The sequence below is a fragment of the Triturus cristatus genome, chromosome 1_2 (assembly GCF_964204655.1).
Source record: "Triturus cristatus chromosome 1_2, aTriCri1.1, whole genome shotgun sequence".
NCBI lineage: Eukaryota > Metazoa > Chordata > Amphibia > Caudata > Salamandridae > Triturus > Triturus cristatus.
Genome location: NC_140580.1, coordinates 971,281,004 through 971,307,073, shown reverse-complemented (window position 1 = coordinate 971,307,073; position 26,070 = coordinate 971,281,004). Strand labels below are relative to the sequence as shown.

Genomic DNA, 26,070 nt, shown 5'->3' with positions numbered 1-26,070 from the left:
TGGATGTGAGCGATGACGGAGGGGTCCGGAGCACTCAGAGTGCGACCGCCATCTTGACACTCTAACCCACACAACCCCATATATCTTAAAACTTTAAAGTTCAAAGCAATGGACAGCAGTGGAAAATACTCCAATCTATAGACTGTATCTTTAGCAAGAAATGTATGAGTAAGTGAACAGATGGAGAAAAGGAACACATGTTGACACAAAATAATTATTTATGTGTTCAAGGCTGTATTGAAAATTATGTGACACTACATTGTGCTCTTGCCAGCTTCCTCAAGACATACCAAGTATGCCAGATATTCTAGCCTAATGTACTTGATATGTTGCTGTAGGTAAACAAGGTCTCTGCAAATCTCCTCTTGGTGTTTACATAATGCAAGGTCCTGAACCCAAATATCCTACCTGAAAGGTAAATTTCACACACACCAGAGAGAAAACCAGTGTTTATCCATTAACAAGGCCAACTCAATGGATCGTACACAACCCACTACAGATTCTTAGGTAATTGCCCCACAGGACAGCTTGGGCTGCCTAGCCACTCAACCACTGTGGTGATCATCCAAGACCCTGCACCAGAACCACCGAGTATGACCAAATCAAGTGCAGAAAGTAAGCTACAGGGTTCATGCACCTTGTACAGGCAAGTGAGACCGCTGCCTTGTGGTGAAATAACTCTGAATGTGAAGTCTGAATGTGATCAATTTAAAACGAACACTAATGGAGATTGCCTATGCTCACAGGTATTTCTCAATTTAGGGTCTGTAAACTCAAAGCCCATATCTATGACCTAATTCTACCTGGCCATAAAGGGTGCAGTGAAAGATAACTTCTTATAAATTCTGTAGATCTTAAACACCAACAATTGACACGTCTTAATTTGGGAGAAGGAAGAGGAGTAGTCTGTTGGTCGAATATTCTTGGGAGATGGAGGCCCAACATGCCTCCAACTGATATCCTGAATCCGTTTTCAAGAGGATCTGCCATCCTTACCAAGCTATTGGCTGCCTATTCTCCACAACCTACTCCCCTTCATATGGTTTGATGCACAAATTACTACTTGTGTAACAATATATCTGTAAGAGAAATCAGTTCACAGAACGGGGAGGATGGGTGGGGTGGTAAGGAATCTATCACTAATTAATGTCTCTTACAGATATATCGTTACACAACTAGTAACTTGTGCATCTGAAAGAGACACATTAGTAATAGATTCCTTACCTTAGAATAGATACCCCCGCAATACCAACCCCGGTGGAGAGTCTGCGAATAAGATTACACCAGAAAGTCACGGAGAACAGAAAGGCCAAAGAAGCCGTCTCTCTGGACTTAACAGTCAAGGCCGTAGTGCTTGGTAAACGTGTGCAGCGAAGCCCACGTAGCTGCCTGACAAATATCCTGCAAGGGAACGCCACGTCCCAAGGCAGTAGTGGCCGCCGTCGCCCTGGTAGAATGGGCACGCAGCCCCACAGGAGGCTCCTTAGCCAGCGAGTAACACGCTTTGATACACAGAACGACCCACCAAGAGATGGTCTGTTTGTGCATGGCCAGACCTTTTTTGGTGCCCACGTAGCCAACAAAGAGCTGGTCATCCACCCGGAACTGTTGTGTGCGCTTCAGATAGAACAAGACCGCACGTTTTGGGTCCAGATGGTGGAGCCTCTCTTCCTCTTTTGAAGGATGCGAAGGCAAAGTGATGGTCTGCCCGTTGTGGAAGGGCGTGACAACCTTTGGCAAGAAAGAAGGACGGGTCTTTTAAACCACCTTGTCCAGATGAACAGAAAGGAAAGGAGGTTTAGAAGAAAGAGCCTGGAGCTCACTCACTCTTCTGGCAGAGGTGATAGCTACCAGGAAAGCCGTCTTTAGAGTGAGAAGACGCAAAGGACAGTTATGAAGGGGCTCAAAAGGAGCGCACATCGGATAGGTCAAAACAAGATTCAAGTCCCATTGAGGCATTATGAAAGGCACGGGACGAAACGTGTGTGTAATGCCTTTCAGGAAACGGTTAACAACCGGAGACTTAAAGAGAGAAGGCTGATCTGGAAGCCTTAGAAAGGCGGAGATGGCCGAAAGATAACCTTTGATAGTACCCAGAGCAGAGCCCTGCTGGGCCAAGGATAGTAGGAACAGAAGGACCTCAGAAAGAGGGGCAGAAAGGGGATCCACAGACTTTGCTGTGCACCATGCCACAAACTTGTTCCACCTGCAGGCGTACACCGTCTTGGTGGAGAGACGCCTGGCTGCCAGAATGACATCACAGACTTCGGGGGGAAGATCAAAAGCTGTCAACTGTCGCCGATCAATCTCCACGCATGGAGCTGGAGGCTGGACAGGTTCGGGTGGAGGACCGTCCCCTGCTGCTGCGACAGAAGATTCTCCCGAAGCGGCAGTCGGATCGGGGGATCGATCGCCATGCTGAGTAGCTCGGGATACCAGTATCTTCATGCCCAATCCGGAGCCACAAGGATGACTTGGGCCCGGTTGTGCCAAATCTTCTTCAGCACTCTGCGCAGAAGTGGTATAGGTGGAAAGGCGTACAACAGACCGCAACTCCACTCGCGACGAAAAGCATCACAGAGCGAGTGCCGTCTTGGAAATTCCAACGCGCAGAACTGATGACATTGCGCGTTACCTTCGGTGGCGAATAGATCTAACCAAGGCACTCCCCACTGCAGAAAGAGACCTTGCACCATGTCCGAGTGCAGATGCTATTCGTGATCCATCAAGCACCAGCGGCTGAGTTTGTCCGCCCTGGCGTTAAGAGAACCTGACAGCTGTTGAACCACCATGGTAATGCCTTGATGTTCCAGCCATGTCCAGAGGCGCAGAGCCTCCTGACATAGGGTCCACGACCCCACCCCGCCCTGTTTTTTGCAACACCACATGGCGGTGGTCTTGTCCGTGAACACCTGAACTACACTTCCCCGGACAGAGGGAAGGAATGCCTTCAGTGCAAGACGGATCGCCCGAAGCTCCAAAAAGTTGATATGGAGGCGGGACTCCGCCGGAGACCAGAGGCCTCTGATCTCCGCCTCTCCCAAATGGCCTTCCCAGCCCAGGAGGGACGCATCCATCACCACTGTGTGCTCCGGTTGGGGAAGGGAGAGGGACCTGCCATTGACCCAATCGCAATTCGTGAGCCACCACTGCAATTGTCGTGCAGTGCCCTCTGAGATCTAGACATGATCGGACAGGTTGCCCTGATGCTGTGCACACTGGAATTTCAGGTCCCACTGCAGAGCCCGCATATGCCACCTGGCATGTTGCACCAGTAGGATGCAGGAGGCCATCAGGTCCAGGAGCTGGAGGGTCATCCTGACTGAAACCCGGGATAGAGGCTGAAAGATCAAAATCATAGCCTGAATATCCGGGACTCGCTGCTCAGGAGGATAAACCCGAAACTGCGTCGAATCCAGAAAAGCTCCGATGAAGGGGAGCTTCTGAGAGGGACTCAGGTGCGAGTTCGGTACGTTGATGGAGAACCCCAGCAAATGCAGGAGGTCGCCTGTAGACTGAAGGTGGGTGACTACTGTCTGAGGCAAGCCCGCCTTCAACAATCAGCCGTCAAGGTAGGGGAAGACTGACACCCCTGACCTGCGCAGATGAGCTGCGACCACCGACATCACTTTGGTGAACACCCGAGGGGCGCTGGTAAGGCCGAAGGGGAGCACGGAAAATTGAAAATGCTCGCGGCCTACCGTGAACCGCAGGTAACGCTGGTGGGCCGGCAGGACGGGGATGTGATAATATGCATCCTGCAAGTCCAACGGTACCATCCAGTCTCCAGGGTTGAGGGCAGCCAAGACCTGAGCCAGAGACAACATCTTGAACTTCTCCTTCCGGAGGAAGCGATTGACGTTCCTGAGGTCCAAGATGGAGCGCAGGCCCCAGTAGTCCTTCTTGGGGACCAGAAAGTAGTGGGAATAACAACCACGTCCTACTTCTGGCCCAGGAACGCGCTTGATGGCCCCCTTGGCCAGGAGGGCCGTGACTTCCTACTGGAGAAGCGCAAAGTGATTCCCCGATATGCGGTGGAACTGAGGTGGCATGTCTGGGGGGGGGGGGGGGGGGTGGACGGGGTTAACTGAAGGGGAGGGAGTAACCCCTTCGGATGATTTGCAGCACCCACCTGTCCGAAGTGACAGAACACCAGTGGGGGAGGTGATATTGAATCTTGCCGCCCACTGGTGTGAGGTACACCCCAAACCTCAGACTAGGAAGGCTTTGAGGCGGATGCTGCGGGAGCGGAGGTGGACTGACCCGCCCGCTGGCCCCCTGTGCCGCCACGGCGCCCCGCTGAGTCTGGTTCTGCGCAGGCTTCTGGCTGACCGAACGTGCAGGGGCATGCCTTCCATGGCCACGAAAGGAACGAAAGTTAGACGTGTGGTGGAAAGACCCAAGGACTTGGCCGTAGCCCGAGAGTCCTTAAAACTCTCCAGCGCACTGTCTGCCTTATCGCAAAACAGGCGAGTACCATCAAAAGGCATGTCCATGAGGGAACTCTGGACATCTCCCGAAAACCCAGTGGACCGCAGCCAGGCATGGCGACGCAAGGCCACTGCATTGGAGATCGCTCTCCCTAAGGAGTCCGCGGTGTCCAGCCCACACCGAATGGTGAACTTCGCGGCATCCTTCTCCTCTGCCACAGCTTGGGAAAGTACAGCCTGAACCTCTTCCGGACACTGGGACAGTGTCTGCATCACCGTGTCCCACACAGCATGAGAGTAGCGGCCCAAGAGGCATGCTGTGCTGACTGACCGCAGCCCCAAGCTGGCAGAGGAAAATAACCTCTTGCCAAACTGCTCCAGCGTTTTCGATTCCTTATCCGGCGGGGCGATAGGGAACGCACTTTGGAAGGTAGAGGCCTGAATGACCAGGCTCTCCGGAGTTGGATGATTTGTCAGAAAGGCCGGGTAACCGGGTGCCGGGCGATGACGCCTGGCCACTTTCTCATCCACAGGAACCCCTGTGGCTGGCCTAGACCAGGTTCCCATCAAAACATCCATCAAGGGCTCATTAAATGGGAGCAGAGGTTCCATAGAACTTGTTGCCGGCTGAAGCACCTCAGTAAGGAGGTTGGTCTTGTGAGTGATAGTAGGCAGATCAAGGTCCAGGGCCTCAGCTGCTCTATGGAGCACCACCGTATATGTGGCGCCTTCCTCCATGACCGTGGGAGGAGACATGATACCGGGCTCGGAGGAGAGGTCAAGGCCACCTGCGTCCTCCGCCCACTCATGTTCAGACTCGCACGGCCGTGCAAGAGGGTCCTCCGACCCCTCCCAGTCATCCCCTACCTCCACAGCCCATGCGGCGCCGGGCCGCAGGCGGCGCCGACGGCAGAGCCGGTGGCAAGCAAGGGCCCTCAACAGGGACCGCGGGGCCAGAAGGCACACCGGCGGGAGCCCTAGGCCTGAAAAGGCGGTCCATGGCGGCAAGAAACTCTTGCACCTGGGCCGGAGTCGCCGACGGGCCCGGATAAGGTGGGTAAGCCGCGGGACTCCCAGGCTCCAACGGACCCGCAGGGGAAAGACCCCTGGACCCCTCACCCGGAGACCAACAGGGGGATGTCGGCGGGCGAACACGCTTCTTCGACTTTTTCTTGCGACGTCTCTTACCCGATTCCGTGGGTGAAGACTTTGACCCCGAGGAGCGATGATGATGGCCCAATGGTCGGTCCCTCAAGCGACCCCTGGACCTCGAACGGCGCAGAGACGACTGCCTGGCCTCAAGCAGCTTTCGGGACCGCTCCCGCAAAGCCTTCGGAGCCATGGCCAGACAGTCTGAACATGACCGGGAGTCATGGTCGCGCTCCAGACAGACGCCATGGGGATCGGCCACCGACATCGTACGGTGACAGGCCCCGCAGGACTTAAACCCAGGAATAGCTACGTGGCACCAGGAGTCAAAGACTCAAAAGAAGTAGACAAAAGTCCCAAAACGTTAGTCAAAAAGTGACTAGGGTACGTGCTCTAACCGGATCTGCTCTTGCTGGCACGGAAAAGGAAAGAGCTGACATCAGCACGCATGGGTGGCGCCTAAGTAGTCTCCGTGACGTCATCTCTGCGCACACGATGTCAGCGACGGACGCGCAGCCGCACGACGCCACCTACCGACGCGCAGGGGTACTGCTGACGAAAAACTTTCCGGATTCAGTCGGAAGCCTGGGGATATTCTACGGTAAGGAATCCATCACTAATGTGTCCCTTTCAGATAGCTGAATTACATCCAAAATGAAGAGAACAAGACTATAGGGGCATAGGCAGACCCTGCAACATAACACTTGCTTTCAAATCTTTAAAGAACATGATGCTAAATAATTTCACACATTTTTCGATGCTCGCTGGGAGTAAAAGCATCAAACACAGCACATACATCACAAATTGTGATTTCTCCCAGGAACATATGGGGCAGAAGAGAATTCTCATTGAAACAATAAGAGACTTGCTGCCACTCAGCAGTCACATAGTAGGTCTGGAGCCTTCACCCCTAACCAGGGCCTTGACCTTATCATTGTGTCCACCAAAGACTTTCTGCTTCCCCAAATGAAACATGCAATCGGGGATCTAGTTTTATTAGGGAAGGCTACCAAACCATTTTAGCATTGATTATTTGGGGAAAAAAAGACAGACAAATTAGCACCAAGCCACATTTTAATTTCAAGTTGAATCACATCCCACCTGCTGACTAACTTGGTGTATTTATGTCCATTCGTGTTTGCAGTCTATCTAAGAAAATATTTCTCTTGTATTTCTCAATAAAAAACATAACTTTGCCTACCCACCTCCCTCTAACTTTGCACTATTGACTTTTCTGCTTGAAAATCAGCAAACAGGTCCTATGATGGATAAATCAAATTTTTTGTAAAGCATTCTGTTAATTTGTCAAATAAAGCCATTTATTAGCAGTAAAAGGCCTTTGCCAATTATCAGGTAGTAGTGATACACAATGGAAATGTTTGAAATCTTAGCGAAACATTTTTGGGATTGATTAGAAGACATTGGCCAGTACAACCAGAATGAAATATCTCAAAGATAAAACACATACACTTAAATTCGATTTTAAAATGTTGTATACTAGTTAGGCAAGGGTTTAGGTAGCTAGAGGGCATTTGAAAGTGGGCAAAAGCTTAATTTTGTATTGAAATCCCCATAGGAAACTCTGGAGCAAAAACACTGCTGTCTGAAGCGATGCCCAATCATTACTAAAGGTGTGGGAGGGGGTGGGGTGGGGAGCGGTCGGGGCTCAGTACTGGATACAGTTGGCCAAAGGTCGCGACCTGTGAAAAGCAGGCACTGTGGGCAGGGCCACAAGCCACACCATGTGCCCAAGCCCTGATGGGCAGACCTGCAAGTTGTACTCAGTGGGCATGGAATCTAGAGCACTTCTTACGGTAACACTGTGCCTAAATTCGCTGGGAATGGCCTGGGCCACATTCAGCCGCTATTAAGCCAAGGGAATTGGGCAAAGGGCTTTGCAGAAGGTCACACCCTGTGACCGGTACCCAATAGCCAAACCACATGACATTCTCAGCAGGTTCTGGGGTCTGGAGTACTTTGGTTTTCCTGATTAGACAAGAATATATTTGTGGACTTTTTGTGACTTTTCTCTAAAAGCTAAATGGATTTAAACTATTCAAAGAAACTAACAAAATACTTTCTTATGAAGTTTGTTTTGGGCAAATCAGTCCAGCGAAGAGCAAATATTCTCATTGAAATTTGAATGAGAAATATAACATGGAATGCTCCTCCTTTGCAATCTACATCAAACTTTAGAGGCCTTAATCAGCTGCATACTTTTTCAGCAAAATGTCACACAGATTCGCCAAACGTTATTACCAATCAAATGAACCCTGCTGCTAAGGTCATTCGCTTCTTCCAGTAGTCTGCTAAAATGCAGCCGTTCAAGTGCTTGTTGTTTCTTGTTTGAACTACTGCAATTCTGTAGATCTACATCTTCCAAAGTATTTGCTAACAGATTGAAACTTAATCAAAATACCACAGCCAGGACAGTACTTCACTTACTATATTCAATAAACACTTCCCTCTTTGAATAAAACCACCTATGTCCAGCAAACTATCCCAGAATAAATTTGTGAAATAAAAAACACATCATACATACAACATCTCGGGGTTCTGGTGACATGTTATCAGAACCTCTTGATGCCATACTGGTGCATTTTACATGGCGTGGTTACCTATTATGTATAGTGATTTGTATTTACTAAAAAAACAAAGGTTAAAGTTAAGTTATACATACGAAAAATATTAAGATCTTAACTTGCGTTAAAAAAAATACCTTGGAAGTTCACAAAAAAAGTACCATTATAAAACCAAACAAACATTGGCAAAGACAATAGGTTGCGCCTATGCATAAGTTATTGGCTTCGTCAATGTGTTCTAGCCATGTTGTACACCAGCGCAGCTGCTATTTAGCACGGCTAAAAGTTAGAGGCGTGGAGTAGAGTGGCCAAGAGTCGAGTAGAGTGGTGTGCCGTAGAATGGAATAAAGTGTTGTAGAGTAGAGTGTCATATAGTGTCATGGAGTGGTGTGCAGTGTTGTAGAGTGGAGTGGTGTAGAGTGGAATGGTGTATCGTAGAGTGGAGTAAAGTGCAGTGGTGTGGTGTGGCCTAGAAGGTCGTGGTGTAAAGTGGATTGGTGTATAGTGGAGTAGAGTAGAGTGTCAGAATGGAGTGGCAAAGAGTGTCGTAGAGTTTAGTGGCACCGAGTGGAGTAACGTTGAGTCTCAGAGTGGAGGGGGGCGTAGAGTTGAGAGGCACAGACTGGAGTAAAGTGTCGTGGAGTGGCATAGAGTGGAATGGCATATCTTAGTGTGGAGTAAAGTATCATGGAGTGGCTTAGAGTAGAGCAAAGTGGCATCAATTGTCCTAGAGTGGAGTCTTGTGGAGTGGCATACAGTGCCAAGTGTGCAGTAGGACAGAGTGTCGTAGAGTTTAGTAGAGTGGAATGGCTTATAGGAGAGAGGCACAGAGGGGAGTAGAGTACTTTGGAGTGTTGTAGAGTGGAGTGGCATAGTGCAGAGTATGCATGGTGTGGAGGGGCACTGCCATTACAGACAACACATTTTCAATTGAAATGAAAATAAAGGTTTCACATACAGTCTTACTATAAAGTGCACACACGATACGGTGTGGGAATAGCATTTGTTTTGAATGTATTCAAATATTAATTTCCACCACACTTCCGAATTACAAAAAAAGTGCTTCAATTGTGCTTTTGTAATTCTGATATATTCTGAAATATTTGCACAGTTCATTCACAGACAGTTACATTTTGTTGTGTTGTTTTTGGTTGCAAGAAATGGGTCATCATAACCATCTTTAAACTCACCTTATGTGGGAGCTAATTTGTGTTGGACACAAATCAGTCACATCGCCTGTGAAAACATACGCAGATTTGCCATACATAGTGTATTATACTAAAAACATGCGGCAGAACAAATCATTCCCAGGCTATGTGTGAGAAAACAAGAGTCTGACACAGAGAGAACTCAAAACAACCGGAGACACCCCAACCTATCTCACCAGCAATATCACATTTGAAGGGGAATCAGAGAACCTTAAAGGGAAGTTCTAACTTCAATTCAATCTACCAAAGTATACAAAATCAGCCACGCTAAAACGTGATTTCTCAGGGAATTCACGTACAAGTTGAGGAAAGGGTCTTAAAAAATTCTCATATTAGACAACCCCATCTAATGTGTTCTCTAGATCCGACACATGTTTATATCTTACAATTATGTCTCTCTGGAACTATTAGTTTTAACAACTTGTGAATGCCAATATCAATGATATTTATAGACATGTAACTTACACTGTCTTTTCATAATTTCAGAGTGCTCTGACACCCTAGAATGTGTTGTGTAGCGCTAAAAAAGAAATACGAACATCTAGCTGATATGGGGGGGGGTTCCTTATAAAACATGCATTACATTTATCCTCAAATGAACCTCATCTGTTTCTTCCTCTCATGTGCCCCTGTGAAATACAAAGTTAGAAGAGAGACTGTGTCTGAGCTGCAGCCTCTCCTGTCCATCTGAGGGCAAAGTTAACATCAGTAGGTAGGTATACAGAAAAATTGTCATAGGCACACACCACTAGGGTATGTTAATACTCTCTTTTTGTGTGACATTCATATACATCCATAAGAAATTGAAAGGATCATATATTTATCATTTGCCATAAAGAACTGAAAAGTACCCCTTTTATGAGGTCTTCTAAATCGATTTAGTTCACCACTGTCCACACTTGCTGTAAAATACATTTGATGTTTTTGTTCAAAAGGGTTAATGTGTGAGAGTACTCAAAACCTTGTATTACGCTTTCTTTTAATCATCTTGTATTGAAAACTAATAAGCGAAACACAGTTTAAACATTCAGTGTTTGCCATTTACTTTGCCTATGACATGAAAGCTTTAGCCTGATCAGAAGTTTAAAGGTGATAATTGTATGGAAAATATCTAAGGCAAAAGAAAAGGAGAATATTTTAATAAAATCACCTGGTATTTTTCTCAAGATTAGATGTTTTGTGAGCCAAACAAAAGTCAAAGAAAGAACAATAGGATGGGGCAACATTGCAGAAAGACTCTCCTTTAAAAATACTGTTTCAGAAAGTGTGCTATTCATCTGTGCATAAACAAAGGCGGTATTAATTTTCTATTTTGTCTAGCCGTTTAATAGAAAACAAATACAATTACAAACCTGGATTTATTTTTCTGTGGGCCCTCATTCTCGATCTGCTGTTTCACTTTTGCCTCGGTCTTTGTGTGCTTTACTCCATCTGAAGAAGCTGTGATGCTTCCACCTGTGATGTCTGAACACTCGTCATCCTCATCGCTGCCCAAAGGAGGAGGCACTTCCAGTTTGCCACCTGTATCCAGATCCTTCTGTTCCTCCTCCTCCTTATGGTTGGTTAAATCTTTTGTGACAACTGCTTCTCCCTGTTTTTCTTCCATGGAATCTGAAGTTGGCAAAATGGTAGGCTGGTCCACTGCACAGGATTGCTCTGATGGTTCTTTAATCTGCTGAGTATCCATCAAGCCGAGTACATCCTTCACATGTGCTTTTTCTAAAGGACCTTTGATATGTGGTATGGACTGATTTTCCCTTTGCACAGATACTACCAAATCTGGAACTTCATCTACAGTAGGTAGTTGTAGTCCGCTATCAATGGCTGGTGATGGAAGGCTCAGTTCTGGGACAACCTTGGGTAACACTTGTATTGGTTGAAACACTTTGGACTGATCCTGTTCCAACAGGATTGGTTCAGGCTTCAAGATTGCCTCATCTGTGGATGCTTCCACTGGTAATTGTTCAGTACAAGGAGCAGCTTCTACCTTCTCTTCACTTGGTCTGGAATTGGCTTCCATTGGGTGCCTTGATTCCTTGTTGCCACCAATTTGCTCAGGACTTCCAGGCTGCAGATTCTCCTGACCGAAATCCACTTCTTTCATTTGTGGTGAACTTTTAAATTCACTCTCTTCAGTTATATGCACCGTCGTCTCTTCTTCATCGTCCTCTTCATCTTCACTGCTACTGCTGGTCTCTGGTTGAGCTTTCGGAGGCTGTACATCAAGCAGCTCTAACGTCACTGTCTGTAGAACAAGAAGAGAAATGATAAGCATAGACAAGATTACAAATTCATAAGCAACATCAACTGTTCCTGGCACAAATAAACAAAAGCACAGCTAATAAGTTCTTGTGAAAATCTCAGGCAATACTGTCCTCAATGTTAATCAGTGAAAAAATGCTATGGTAACTTGCATGTGGAACCCCAGAATTTTTTAAAGTTATTAATATGCACCACCCAGTTATCTTTATTCTAAGAGTACAATTTATCTTTTCAAAGTACTAATTCAAAAAGGGTGAGTCCATTTGTAGAGTACAATTGCTCTACTAACTTGTACTGAACTGGTACTCCTCATCATCGACAACCGTAAACACACACAAAATCCCACTGCAAATTATTTTTACGGTGGGAAAATAATATTAAACAGTGTTTAGCAAACCAGAGCTATGTAGGTGACTGTGGTTCGGTGTCAGAGGCTAACTACACAGTTCAAACTACCCTAAAATGCACAATGATACTTTATTTTTCACAAACCAAACAATTTCACAGAACTTATTTGGATGATAAGACCTTTCTGACCTGATGTAATGGGTGTGTCTGTTTTTCTCCAGCGAAACGGTCAATCTGTGGTTGCACCTCATTAGTACCAGTTTAACATCCAAATATAGCAATAAGCAACAAAAAGGTGACCAGTCCAGCATTGCAAAGGACCTTCTACTTCGTGGCAACACGTGTTGCTGCTTTTAGTAACTTTTGAACTGTTTGAGTAACAAACATTTATTTTTGTTAAAATCAGTAGGCTATGCGGCAGATGATGGATTATGTGGCTAATGCGGCAAATATATAAATATGCTAAAAAATGGCTGCAGATGCACAATCGCAGCATTCCAGTGACCCTGGGTTAATGGCTGTAATGCAAGGGCTGCAACTTTAGTGCAAGGCATCCGAGGAGAACCATAGTATATTTCATTGGATGCTGACGGCTTGGCTTTTACAGATGCATGGAACTGGAGGTTGCTGAACATCTTTCATCATAATCATAACATACCATTTACAGTCCTTAATGAGGAACCGTAAGGTCCAAGTAGAAATCTTTCTTAAATTCCAGGGGAGGAAGTGGTCCCTTAATGTTCTTTCATGCGGTTTTTCTAAAAAGGTTAAATTATTTTGCTGTTGATTTTACTCATGTTTGGGGGGGTTGGAAAGCCTTGCGAGTCTGAACATTGGGGCGGGATCAAAGGTGTAGCTAAAAACAAACTATTCTGTACATTCTGGGGTCTTTCACCATCAGGTAACTACATATAAAATAATGGGCAGGTTAAATAAAAAATATATAAATAAGAAAAGTAATTACTCAGTGGGAAATGCACTTTAGTACATTAGGAAACCTTTATTAGTTAATGTACTGCAAAGGTCTGTGTGTAACTAAAGAGCCACAGAATTAAACCTTGGTTGGAGCAGTAGAGAATAGTCACTTGTGTATTTTTAGTGCTACGAGGTCACAGCTGGTGACAGAAAGCAACGTGAATATGCAAGTCATTATTTTAGAATTGCATTACACACAATATAAGATAGATTGCTACAAAATGCGCAGAATGTTTTATGATAAAACGGTGCTTCTAAAATATAGATTTTAGTAATACCCCGACCATATGTAATGTAATTCTTTTTACAGAACTGTGCCTTCAACACCTCTTCAGGGATAGTAACCGCTATGTTAATACAATGGTAATTAAAAGCACGCACTTCACAGCTTAGTTGTTAACTCTTTGAGCTACCACTCGCAGAATACATCTTTGTCATCACAAAGCTTGAAGGGATTCGATCAATTGGCTCCCAAGCATCCTTTACATTTGCATATTACCCTTTACCTTTGCAGATTAATTCGTACTCATTTGCATTTCTTTTAGGCAAGCAGCAAACTGGCAGAAAGGCATGCTTAGCTGTATGCCCGGCTTCGGTTTCACAGCACAAGAGAGTCCCTGAATGACACTCCATCTGAAGCACTTTTACTATCGGAATTAACCATACGGAGAAGGTTGTCTTTTTCCAAAACAAAGACCAAACATTTTGAATTCCAGGCAGAAGTGAGGCTGAGAAATGTGCGTCCCCCTTTCCATGACTCCATGGCCCCCCCGGAGATAGCGCCCCACAGATTAAACATCTCTGCCTTAGGCGTCAAACGCTATTCATGAAAAAAAAAAAAGAACCTCTCAAGAAGGGTGAAGTCAGGAATGAGAGAACAGCCACGTCTTCAGTTGTTTCCGGAAGGCCATATGAGAGTCTAAGCTGACTATCTGAGGAGGAAACTTACTCCAACGATCATACCTTGATGGTGCTCATGATCACACCAAGAATGTCTCTGCCTTTGTAAGACTCCTCCAAGTCAAACTCCCCTCGAAGAGACTGGAATACCCCATTCATAATCTTCTTCACCTGTAGACGGAAAAGAGAAATTATATCAAGGGCTGACTAAATTCTACAAATTAAAATTTGCTTTAGTGTTGAAGTTGCTCTCTTAGCTGAACTTATACCATATTATTTATTCCACTGTTTGGGAGAACTTGCTTAAGATAAAAGTCACAATTTTTTAAACAATGTCATTTTTTCTTTTTTTCGGAAGTGTCAGAGTAGGAATTTAATAACGGGTCTCTGCTTCTCCCTTCTCAGTATCAACCATTCAGCCTGTGGTGTTAGGCTCCCCCGGGTCAAAAGTCATTACCCGGAGTGAAAGCATACTTTTTTCGCTGCTAGTAGCATATGTGATAATAATCTTGGTCACTCTAGCATCTAACAGGGTAGACTACCTGTGAAGAGCTCCTAAAGGGAATCACCTCAAAGCAGAAATTGTGTTAATACTGTGCCTTTGACCACCTCAATCATTGTGAGCATGCACTTTTAGAACTTTGCAAGCCTAGGGCATGACTACAGGATGTCACCGAGTAACCCCATTTTATCACAGCAATTACAGCACATGCTTGCCCAGAAGTTCTTTATCACAGTTTTTCTAGAGTGTATTATGTCCTGATTAGAATACGTACAAGAGTGAATCATGACCACTTGGAATATCTTTGCGCAGATACATCTTTTATGAACCATGTGCCTAACAAAATTAAATTCAAACGCTTAATTAAGGCTTTTATTTTTGAATGGACAGTTTCTTTAATTTTAATTTATATTTTCAGTAATCCAAGATTAGAAGTCACCTCTGGCTGGCCAGTAGTCTAAGTATACAATGTATTCCTGTGCAACAAACGCTCTATATATGCATGCACCTAAACCCAAGATTCTGCTCTTGGTCTATTCAACTCTGGACCAGTTGCATTTGTGTGCTTGCCTGCTCTCGATCAACAGAACAACCCCAATCATCTGGTCTGTCATTTAGGGGTGACCTTCAACACTGACTTACCATTTGCATTGCAAGTCAATACCATCTACGAGATGGCTCTCTCACTCAAGGCTCTTTTGGGGAACCCCTCCTTCTAATTGATCACATGGTCATGGAAAGTCTTAGCAGCAGGCATGTCAGGGATTTACATCATAATCTCATCCATAACCCAGCACAAATCAATGCACATGCAAAACCTGCACACATGGCTAGTCTTAGGCTTAACGTGCTCAGACCGATCTCCCCAATCAATTGACAATTGTTTAATACAAGATTAAATTGGGGACTCACCAACCCACCTGTGACAATGATTTCTGTCCTGATCAGAACCTTAACCATCTACCATCCAACCAGCATCCTAAGGTAAGCACCTCAAAATCAACTGGCCAGTCGCCAGTCTTAATACAAAAGGTTTGATGGAAGACCACTTCTTTTCATGCCTTGTCAGTTTATAAAGCCCTCAGTTTCAAACTAGAGCACTACAGGTCCTTCGCCAGTGAACTATTCTTCATGCACTTCAGTCATTTGTAATATTCTGCTTCCTTTCCCGATGCTGCCCCTAGCTCTAATCTAGCAAGTAGAAGCAACCTCCAGAAAAAAATGAGAACTTGACAAAAGTACATGCTTAAACATGGCGATATATATTTCCTTTCTCCACCCACACATTCCCATCAAATGATAGTATCTAGGAACAAGTTACTTACCTTCGGTAATACCTTATCTTGTAGAGACAATGGGCCAGATGTATCAACGCTTTTTGCGAACGCAAACGGGCCAATTCGCAGAATCGGCCTGTTTGAGAACACAAAAATGCGATTTGCAATGTATCAACATTTTTTAATTCGCAATATGGGTAACCGCAATTATTTGCAATTACCTAAATTTCGAATGCAGTTAGGGAATCGCAATTTGCAATTCCCTAATGCAATTCTTATAGCTATCGCAAATTTCGACTTTGTATTTAGGAATCGCAAATTACCACCAACTTCTAGTTAGTGGTAATTTGCAAATTCCTAGAAAAAAGCACTTCTTTTTGCATTTTTCTAAGTGCAATGTGGCGCACATACATTCCCTTATGGCATGTATGTGCGCCACATGTGCACACTTACCTTTTTTGAGGGTGTATCTATTTGATACTCGCAAATTACGAATGTCTTCCAATTCATTTCTGTGGGCCTCTAGGCCTATAGGAATAAATGGGAAGGCATTCCTTAATAGTGAATTGCAAAATGTGATTCGCTATTAAAGAATATGTAGGAATCACAACATTTTTGCCAAAACGTACATACATTGCATTTTGCAATTCTATAATAGCGGATCGGTAAAATTCGCTATTACAGAATTGCAAAATACAATCTTGATACATCTGGCCAAATATCTAGACGCAGATTCCTTACATTTAAGTTTCCACAGGTGTCAGACTGGATCCATAAGATTTTTCATGAGCAGTATCCCTGTGTGCTGGTAGGTGGCGTCAGTCGGCTCTGCATGGCATCGTCTGCACCGGAAATGACGTCCACGTCACCTGTATGGTGCCACTTTGGTGCACTGACGTCAGTTACTTTTCAGGACTTGCCACGCCAGAAGCACGGAACCATGAAGTGCACCGACACTGGTGCGTCCAAACTAGGATGCACCAGTAAGTGTTCATCCCTAACCCTAGAAATCTGTCCACAGAGCGGGGCGGATGGGTGGGTTAGTAAGAATTCTGTGGCTAGCTACCAGACAAGGAGTCTAGGCACAGATACCCAAGCAATACCACCCCGGTGGAATGTCTGTGGACAACTTTAGACTAAGACGTCCTGCAGGACCGAACGGGAGAAATGCCCGTGCCTGCAGACCTGACTGTTCAGGCAGTAATACTTGGTAAACATATGCAGAGACACCCAAGTTGCTGCCTGACAGTGCATAGCAGATCTTGATGCAGAGAATGACCCATCGAGAGATGGTCCGCTTTTGCACAGCCAGACCTTTCTTCGCACCAACATATTTATTTATTTATTTGTGTATTTTATATAGCGTGCAGCTACCCCAACGGGGTGTCCCGGCGCTTCTGAGTGAAAGCAGAGTGATTGTCCTAGGGGGGTTAACAAAAGAGAAAAGTTTTTAGTGCCTTACGGAAGGGTAATTCTTCCTGGATCATCCTAATTGCGATCAGGAGTTCGTTCCAGAGAGTTGTGGCACAGACCTGGAAGGTTTTACCTCCAGAACGTGCTTTCCTGAATCCTGGTATGGAAAGCAGATGTTGGGAGTTGGAACGGAGGTTCCGAGAGTTACAGTAAGGACGGATACTAACAGAGAGGTAGGCCGATCCCCTACCCCTAGTTGCTCGATGGGCTAAGGTCATGGCTTTGAATGCAGCTCTTTGATGGATTGGTAGCCAATGTAATGCTCTGCGATGTGGCGAAATATGGGTGCGTAGGGAAACCCCGCAGACCAGCCGAACAGCCGCATTCTGGACTGTCTGGAACCGATGTAGGAGGCCCGCGGGCAACCCGAAATACAGGCCGTTCGCATAGTCCAGGTGAGATGTAATCAATGCCTGGACTAAGGTTTTCCTGGTGTCACTAGGGAGATAGGTGATGAATTTCCTAATCATCCTGATCTTGGAAAAACAAGCGGCTGAAACGGTCTGTATTTGGTTGCTAAAAGAAAGATTTGAGTCCCACTTGACCCCTAGATTTTTTACAGAGTCCTTAGGGACAGGGGGAAGGCTAAGTTCCTGTGGCCACCAGAGAGTTGCATCAAGAGGGGAGGGTTGATGGAAAAAGATAGCCCACAAAGAGTTGATCGTCCATCCGGAACTCTCTTTTGCGGTCAAAGCAGAACGACAATACTCTGTTTGGGTCAAGATGGTGGAGTCACTCCTCTTCTTTAGAGGGATGTGGAAGAGCGCAGAAAGTGGACAAGGTGACAGATTGGCACACATGAAATGGTGTTACCACTTTTGGCAGGAACAAGGCCCTAATGCAAAGCACCAGTTTGTCAGGAAAAACCGATAGGAAGGGAGGCTTGGATGATGAAGCCTGCAGCTCACTCAATGTTCTGGCCGATGTAATGGCCACAAGAAAGGCTTTTTTTATGGTGAGAAGCCTGGGGGAACAATTGTGTAAAGAATCGAAGGGAGCACACATCAGAAATGTGAGAAGGAAATTAAAGTCCCACTGAGGCATAATGAAAGGGAAAGGAGGCAACATATGTACTAGACCTTTAAGAAATCTATTTACAATGGGAGATTTAAATAGGGAGGGTTGGCCAGGCTGCCGCAAGAAGGCAGACAAGGCAGAAAGATACCCTTTCAGAGTGCCCAGAGCAGAGCCCTGCTGGGTAAGGGTCTAAATAGAAAGTAAAATATTAGCGAGGGAGGCAGAAAGAGGGTCAATTGACTTCTCTGTACAATAGGGATACAAAACTTTCCATCAGCAGGCATATACCGTCTAGGTGGAGGGATGCCTAGCTGCCAGAATAACATTACAGACTTCGGGAGGAAGGTCGAAACCTATCAAATCAATCTCCACGCAAGAAGGCGAACAGTTGACAGGATCAGGTGGTGGAAACATCCCCTGTTGTTGCAACAGAAGATCCTCCTGAAGGGGCAGCCTGATTGGAGGATTGATGCTCATGATCATGCTCGTGTTCAAAAGTTCAGGATACCAGACTCTCCGTGCCCAACCTGGAGCCACAAGGAGGACTTGGGCCCGGTTGTTCCTGATCTTCTTTAGAACTCTGGGCAGGAGTGGTATGGGCAAAAAGTCGTAGAGGGGACCTGAGCGAGAGCAGTCTTGGAAACTCCAGCGCACAAAGCTGCTGATATTGCACGTTCTTGGTGGAGGCAAACATATCTAACCAAGGCTCTCCCTACTGTTAAAAGAGGTCTTGTGCTACCTTTGTGTGGAGACAACATTCTTATAGGTATCGATGGCTGAGTTTGTCCACCCGGCGTTCAGGAAGCCTGCCAGGTTTTGAACCACCAGGCAAATGCCCTGCTGTTCCAGCCGGGAAACATCCATTACCACGGGGGCATTGCATCGCAATGCCTTTACATCGCGGGTATTACAACGCAAGTCCTTACAACGACTTGTGTTGGATGGCGCTCTAACCTAAGGAATAGTATGATTTATTATTCCAACATCTTCTCTACTGTACGTAGACTTGTGTTGGAATAGTAAATCATACTATTCCTAAGTCCAGCGCCCTTCAGCGCAAGTTGTTGAAACGACTTGCGTTGTAAAAACTGCGATGCAACCTACCGCGATCATTTTGATCGCGTTATACCGTCACATATTCGTTCCAGCCATGTCCAGAGATGCAGGGCCTATTGACAAAGGGTTCACAACCCCACCGCTCCCTGTTTGTTGCAGTACCACATGGCAGTGGTGTTGTCCGTTAACACTTAAACCAGCCTTCCCTTGATAGAGGGTAGAAAGGCTTTCAATGCCAATGGGATTGCTTGGAGCTCCAACAAGTTGATGTGGATCCGGATTCCGCTGGAGACCAGAATCCTTTGATCTCCACCTCTCCCAGATGGTCACCCCATCCAAGGAGTGACGCATCTGTCACTACTGTAAGATGTGGTTGGGGAAGGAACCCAATCATGGTTTGTTAGCCAACATTGAAGGTCCCTTGCAGTTCCCTCCCAGATCTGGACCAAGTCCGAGAGATTCCCCTACTGATGCGCCCCCTGGAACTTCATGTCCCACAGCAGAACCCACATATGCCATTTGGCATGTTATACTAGAAGGATGCTAGGAGACCATAAATCCAGCAGCCTTGAAATCAGTCTTACCGAAATCCATGATAGAGGATGAAACATCAGAATCATAGCCGGAATATCCTAGACTCGCTGTTCGAAAGGATAAGCCTGAAACTGCACTGTATCCGGAAAAGCTCCGATGAAAGGGAGCATCTGAAAGGGAGTCCGGTGTGACTTCTGCATATTAATAGTGAGCTCCTGCGAATGCAGGAGGTCTGTCGTAGTCTGGAGGTGGGAGACGACAGCCTGGGATGACCCGCCTTCAGAAGCCAATTGCCGAGATAGGGGAAGAATGGCAACCCTGATCTGCGCAGATGAGCTGTGACCACCGCCATCACTTCGGTGAACACTCGAGAGGCGCTGGGAAGGCCAAAAGGAAACAAAGTGAACTGAAAATGCTTGTGGCCTACCATAAACTGCAGGTTACACCGATGGGCAGGCACAACGGGGATATGAAAACAGGCGTCCTGCAAATTCAACACTACCACCTAGTCTCCTGGGTCCAGGGTACAAACCCTGAGCTAATGTGAGCATCTTGAATTTCTCCTTTCTGAAGAAGTAGCTGAGGGCTCAGATTTAGGATAGGATGAAGGCCCTTGTCCATTTTCGGAACTGGACAGTAGAGGGAATAGCAACCGCAGCCTACTTCTGGCATCAGAATCCTATCTATAGCTCCTTTGGCCAAGAGAGCTATGACTTCCTCCCAGAGCAGTGACAGATGATCCTCCGTCAGCCAGTCCTAAGATGGAGGAAGGGGTAGTCTCAAACGACAGGTACTAGCCACCTAATCGATGTTAGGGACTGCTAGTGGTGGAGGTGATGACGAATTCATCCACCAACTGGACACCCATGATTTAAAAGAGCAAAATTAGGAAGGGTTGGAGGATGCAGCTGCCTGGGGGTGGTGGCTGGACCAGATCGCTGGCTACTTATGAGGCTGGTAGGGACTGCGCACTTGTACACACAGAGGCTGGGAAACCTGCACTGCTCGATGGCTGGAAAAGGGTTGGCATGGTTGAAAGCCTCTTCCATGGCCACGAAAGGAGCAAAAGGTAATCTGGGCATGTGGGGCAGCCGAGAGGCCAAAGGACTTGGCCGTAGCCTGTGAATCCTCAAAGCGCTCTAGCGCAAAGTCAGCCTTGCCTCTGTAGAGACAGGTGCCATCGAAGGGCATGTCAATGAGAGAAGCCTGGACCTCCGCTCGAAAGCCAGATGTTCTCAACCAGGCTTGGCGTCTGAGGACCACCGTCGATGAAACTGCTTGCCCAGTGAGTCAGTCGTGTCCAAGCCACAGCGCATAGTGAACTTCACTGAATCTCTCCAGTCTTCTACTGTTTGGGAGAGAATGGCCGTGGCCTCCACCAGGACTTGTGGCAGGACTTGCGCAACCGTGTTCCACAGCGTGTGGGAATAGCAGCACAATGAGCATGTAGTGTTCACTGACTGCAATGCAGGGCTGGCGGAAGAAAATATTTTCTTACCCAAGCTGTCCAGCCTCTTTGATTTCATAATAGGGCTCATGCTCTGACCTTGGATGTGGGGGTCCTATTGGTGCCGGAATCGCCGTTGGTCGGGCACCGGGAGCATCAGCTTGGGGCCTGGCGGTGGGAAAGGTCGTAATGGCACGACCAACGCCAGTCTGGATCCATGAAAGCATTGATGGGGGTCCATCGGAGCACCTGGTGTGGAACCAGATGAGGCCCCCTCTCACTCTACGGGCCCCGAAGGTGCACTGGAGTGGTCGGGCCACTCAAAAAGTAGGAGCATGGCTTCATAGAACTCTTTGATTTGAGCAGGGGTTGCTTCGGCTCCTGGAAAACTGAAGAGGTGCGGAGATGGCCAGGCGCATGCTGTGACAAATCAGGCATTGAACGCCGATGTTCCTTCGTTGCCTCGGCTGAAGGACAAGCAGCCAGAGCACGCTTCATGTGTTTCTTGTGCCTCTTCTCTGAGAGCCCAGACAATCTTGAGTGGGATGAAGAGGACTTCAGACTACAAGAACGGTCCCAAGACCTTCCTTTTAAGCAGGACTGTGACTTTCGCAGAGTCACTTGTCAGGCTGCTAGCAGCTTCAGGGAACGCTCCATCAAAGCCTTCGGTGCCGTGGCCCTGCAGTTGGAGCACAACTTGGAGTCGTGGTCACCATCCAAACACCACAAACACTCGAGGTGCGGATCCGTCACGGACATGGCCCAGTGACAGGCGCCAGAGGGTTTAAACCGGTCTTTCTCATATGACAACCTTGACACACCAGGAGGAAACCTAAAAAAATAACGCCAAATGTAGCAAAAATCCTGTCAAAACTGACCAAGGGGTAGCTCTTTTCTGGAATCAGTGCTGGCTGTCAAGGAAAGAAAAGAACTGACTTCCGCATGACGAGGTTACACCTATATAGCGGACGCAGACATCACTTTCAAAGCCACCATGTGTAGCCGACCAACGCCGCCTACCAAATCGCGGGGTACTGCTCATGAAAAATCTTCTGGATCCAGTCTGAAGCCAAGGGATATTCAAAGGTAAGGAATCTGTGGCTAGATCTATTGATCAGATTTTATGGTTTTAAACACGTACCACACACTACTGTGCACAGCATTTCATGCTGGAGATGCCCCTACAATGAGAAACAAATTATCTGAAAAGTGCTGTTCTGCTCCTTGAAGTTCAAGCTGCACTATTTTCAATTAAATGAAAGATGATCTACCCAGAACAACCTTGATTATCTAGGATATCCATCTTTATGAACCCAAAACATCAATCAAGGATGAAAGCGAAGAGTTTCCTGTTTAACTTTGCTGAGAGACTGCATTACAAGAATCACATGCCTAATACGTTTGTGAAGACACATACACCTCTTACTGCAGATGATGGCTTGTCCAAGGATGAATGTTGGCCTACAGAAGCAAAGAAACATCAACTTCTGTGGGAGGGAATCTAGGTCCCGGTTACTGTAAAATACATTTTTCTTTTGCTTAACATCCATAGCAAAGATTTTGGTGTTGTATCATGCTTTGGATATTTGACCCCAGAATGACCAAATTTTCCATCCTGCCTTGCGTTTTCATTTTTTTTTTCAACCCTGCATTTCCTGTGCCAGAAAGAAGCCAAACAAAACCTTGGAGGTCAGTATTTATCAATCTTGATGCATTCTAAAATTGACAAAAGAGTGGAATGAGAAATTTAGACAGTTTTACAGAGAATAAATCTGACAGAGTGAATCCTCCAAATCCTTTGAAACAGCTGAGGAACAGGAAGTAAAAGATACTATGCTCTTAAAAGAGCCAGAAAGACAGCACACCCTGTGGCAGGTATTTTTCCATCCTGAAACACAAGATACTGAATTGCCACCACAGGATGGAAGAAGCTAACAAAGGAGTTTGTACACATTTTGTACCATCTTTGATTTTTAAAGCGTTTCTCTAGGGAACTCAAGGCCTACCATGGACATTCCTTACTTGGATAAGAGAAAAACTGTTGAAAGTTTGGATAACCCATGCAGTAGAAAACAGAATAATGTTCTTAAATGTGCTACTCTGGAACCAACATATCTACACCTGTGTAACTTTGTAAGGAAAGATCTCTTTGCAACAAGAAATGTGTGCATTTTTATCAGCAGTAACCACATGTACCTGCGCCATGGAGAGGCACAACTGCTTTCAACTTCTAAAGGTTCTGTGCCAATGGAAAACAGTAATTTTAAAATCTACTTCAAAGAATACAGGCCCTACCTCTCCTGTTGTATCATGTGACTGAGACACATTCCCCTCCGTCTTCGCATCAATGGACGCCGCCTTCTTCTCCAGTTCCTTCACTTGGCCTTCATATTGTTCCTTCATGGCAGCTGTGCGAGTTTGTAGAGCAGCATACTGTGTAAAGGAGCACCATGGATTAAAGGCCTGATATCATGCCATTGACATTTTTTCAAGTTAAAACAGACGCCAGTGCGAAATGAGGTTTTCATATTGAACCGTTCACCTTAAAACATAGACTTCCATAGTCCTAGTCTGTAAATCTTCATCACCACAACCATCCCCTCTTTATATGTGGTAGGTAAAATATATAATAGAGCAAGAGAGCCATATTGCCTACAATAATAGTAAAAAGAGTAGGCAAGATAAAGTGCCAGCACAGCCGTACCCCTCTAACAGTCTCTGCAACTCTGCTACCTGCCCACACTACATACCACTGGGCATATCAACGCAAGTAATTTTTTCGCCAACTACACTAACAGCAAACAAATACACTTCATGTCTTTAACAATGGCTCTCATTTGCTGTTGTCATTTCAGTTTTAGGTGTTTCGTAGTGACACCTCTATTTGTGTTAGAAATGTTTTCTCAAATTATTAGAAGACAATATTTTACACAGAATATGACTGTGGTGAGTTGGTGTTCCAAATTCACAAGTCCTTTTTAATCATGTACCTATTTATATTGCTTATTTTATGAAATTAGTATTGATCAAGTACTTTTTTTTTCGCTGTCAGGTGGTATGCTACTAACTAAACCTTCAAGAAAACAGAACCTAATACAAAAACAATCAAGTCTTTAGACAGCTTCTGAATGCCTGGTTACTACCGTGCTGGTGAAGGCAGAGAGAGAGAGAACTCCAAAGACGGACAGCTTGAACTCTAAAAGTCAAACCACCCATCTTTACCTTGGGGAGTATATGCACCCTCATCAGTCTATCATTAGATGACTATATTGCAAAGTCGGCATGTGTCAATGAAATGGATTCACCAAAACTCCTGGGCCCAGGCCTTGGTATGCACTGTGGAATACACAGAGGATTTTTACTTTAGTAGGTCTGTGCACAGGGAACAATTGGAGATGAAAATGTGCAGGTCTTGTTGGCTACGACGGCTAATTCAGTGTGACTGATCTAGGCACAAAGGTTTACAAATGTGTATAGGCACAGGTGCCAGGTTTTCAGATTGCTAATGTGTGACATCCTCATAGTTTCAGAATCCTTATGAGTGACATTCGGAGACCAAATGTGTGACACTTTCTCTTGAGTAAACCCAAGCAATTTAGTCCATGGAAAGAGATTACAATCAGAGATTACACCCCTTTCAGCAACGAGAAGCTTTAAAAAGATCGTGAAACTGCTACAAAGCACCTGAAATAGAAGGTTACTAACCATAAGAATTAATAGCAAGAACAAACCTACTGTAACCTATTGAAATCCAAAGCTCTCATAATAGGGTAATATCCAGTGCCTCCTGTAGGCTTAAAACAGCGATCTGTATTGTCTTCCTAAATGTGCACTTTCAAATGTCCCCTTTAAGAGGACAATTATGGTAAACAGACAAACATATGTGTTGCAACGGCCATGCTATGCAGGAGGCCCATTAACACCATCAACGACAAAGCTCCCAAGTTTCCTGCCACTCCTGAGATTCTCATCTAATCTGTGTTGTTTCCTTTACATTGTAGAATTGGTAGTTCTGATTTTTCTAATGGGTTAAAAATAGGAATACAAATCCCAAATACAAAGAAAAATAAGTGATTGGATGAGTTACGCATGGAACCAGAAAATTTGAGAGTTCAGACTGCAGCAGCTAATTTATGGACTACACAAGTGACCATCTGATTTACCTTACCAGAATTATACCGTTTGCTATGCTGGTTACAGCAATCAGACTCACCATGCCTCACTGTCTTTAGGGTGACCAGACCCCAAGATCTCCACAATGCTGGGCGTCATGTGCAGGCCAGGAAGTGGACTAAAAGAAACCACTCAGGCAGGTAGTGGTTGGCACGATAAGGAAAAACAAAGCTGCCCATCTGTGTCAGTCTGTCTCTTGCCAATTAGACCCTGTGTGGTCACAGAATGGAAGGCGCCTTGCCAGAAAGAGAACAATGGGAAAGGCGCCGCCTCCCAGATCCATGCAGGGCTACGGGTGAGTCTGTCGGGTCCAGATTGTTTGACAAAAACACTCACTGTGACACACATGGTACACTCAGGCTCAGCTTCAGTTTGCTCAAGTGGCAGCAAAGCAGGGAGTTCATTTGATCAGTCACTGGGCTAAATTCATTAAAACAAGTGATACTGCGTCACTATCCAAGCACTGTGGGCAGCGTGATCGCTAATGCTGCCCAGCTGAGCAACTAGAGCACAACTCAGGCGGGTTGGAATGCTACATTTGCGTGAAAAAGGCATTTTAATGCATTATTGTGGACACCAGCATTAAAATGTGTTAGTTTGACCCCTGATGCATGGCACTTGGCAATGCTGAAGAGGCTGTGAAGAACAGAGTAATTTGGAGTCTGGCTTACAGAACCTTCCGTACTTCATTAAATCCACCTTGATCGATCTCAATGGCAACCCCATCCTAAGAGGCA

General features: G+C 45.7%; 1 protein-coding gene across 3 annotated transcripts in view; it reads right to left on the bottom strand.

The window, feature by feature from the left end:
- FKBP15 (FKBP prolyl isomerase family member 15) overlaps positions 1 to 26,070 on the bottom strand; it is a 371,570-nt gene that overhangs the window by 22,548 nt on the left and 322,952 nt on the right. For all 3 annotated transcript variants that reach the window (XM_085610375.1, XM_085610359.1, XM_085610368.1), the window contains exons 25-27: positions 23,456 to 23,593; positions 13,918 to 14,025; positions 10,722 to 11,614 (exon numbers count right to left, since the gene is read on the bottom strand). In XM_085610375.1, coding sequence (XP_085466501.1) covers positions 10,722 to 11,614; positions 13,918 to 14,025; positions 23,456 to 23,593 — 1,139 coding nt within the window. The remainder of the gene's footprint in view (positions 1 to 10,721; positions 11,615 to 13,917; positions 14,026 to 23,455; positions 23,594 to 26,070) is intronic.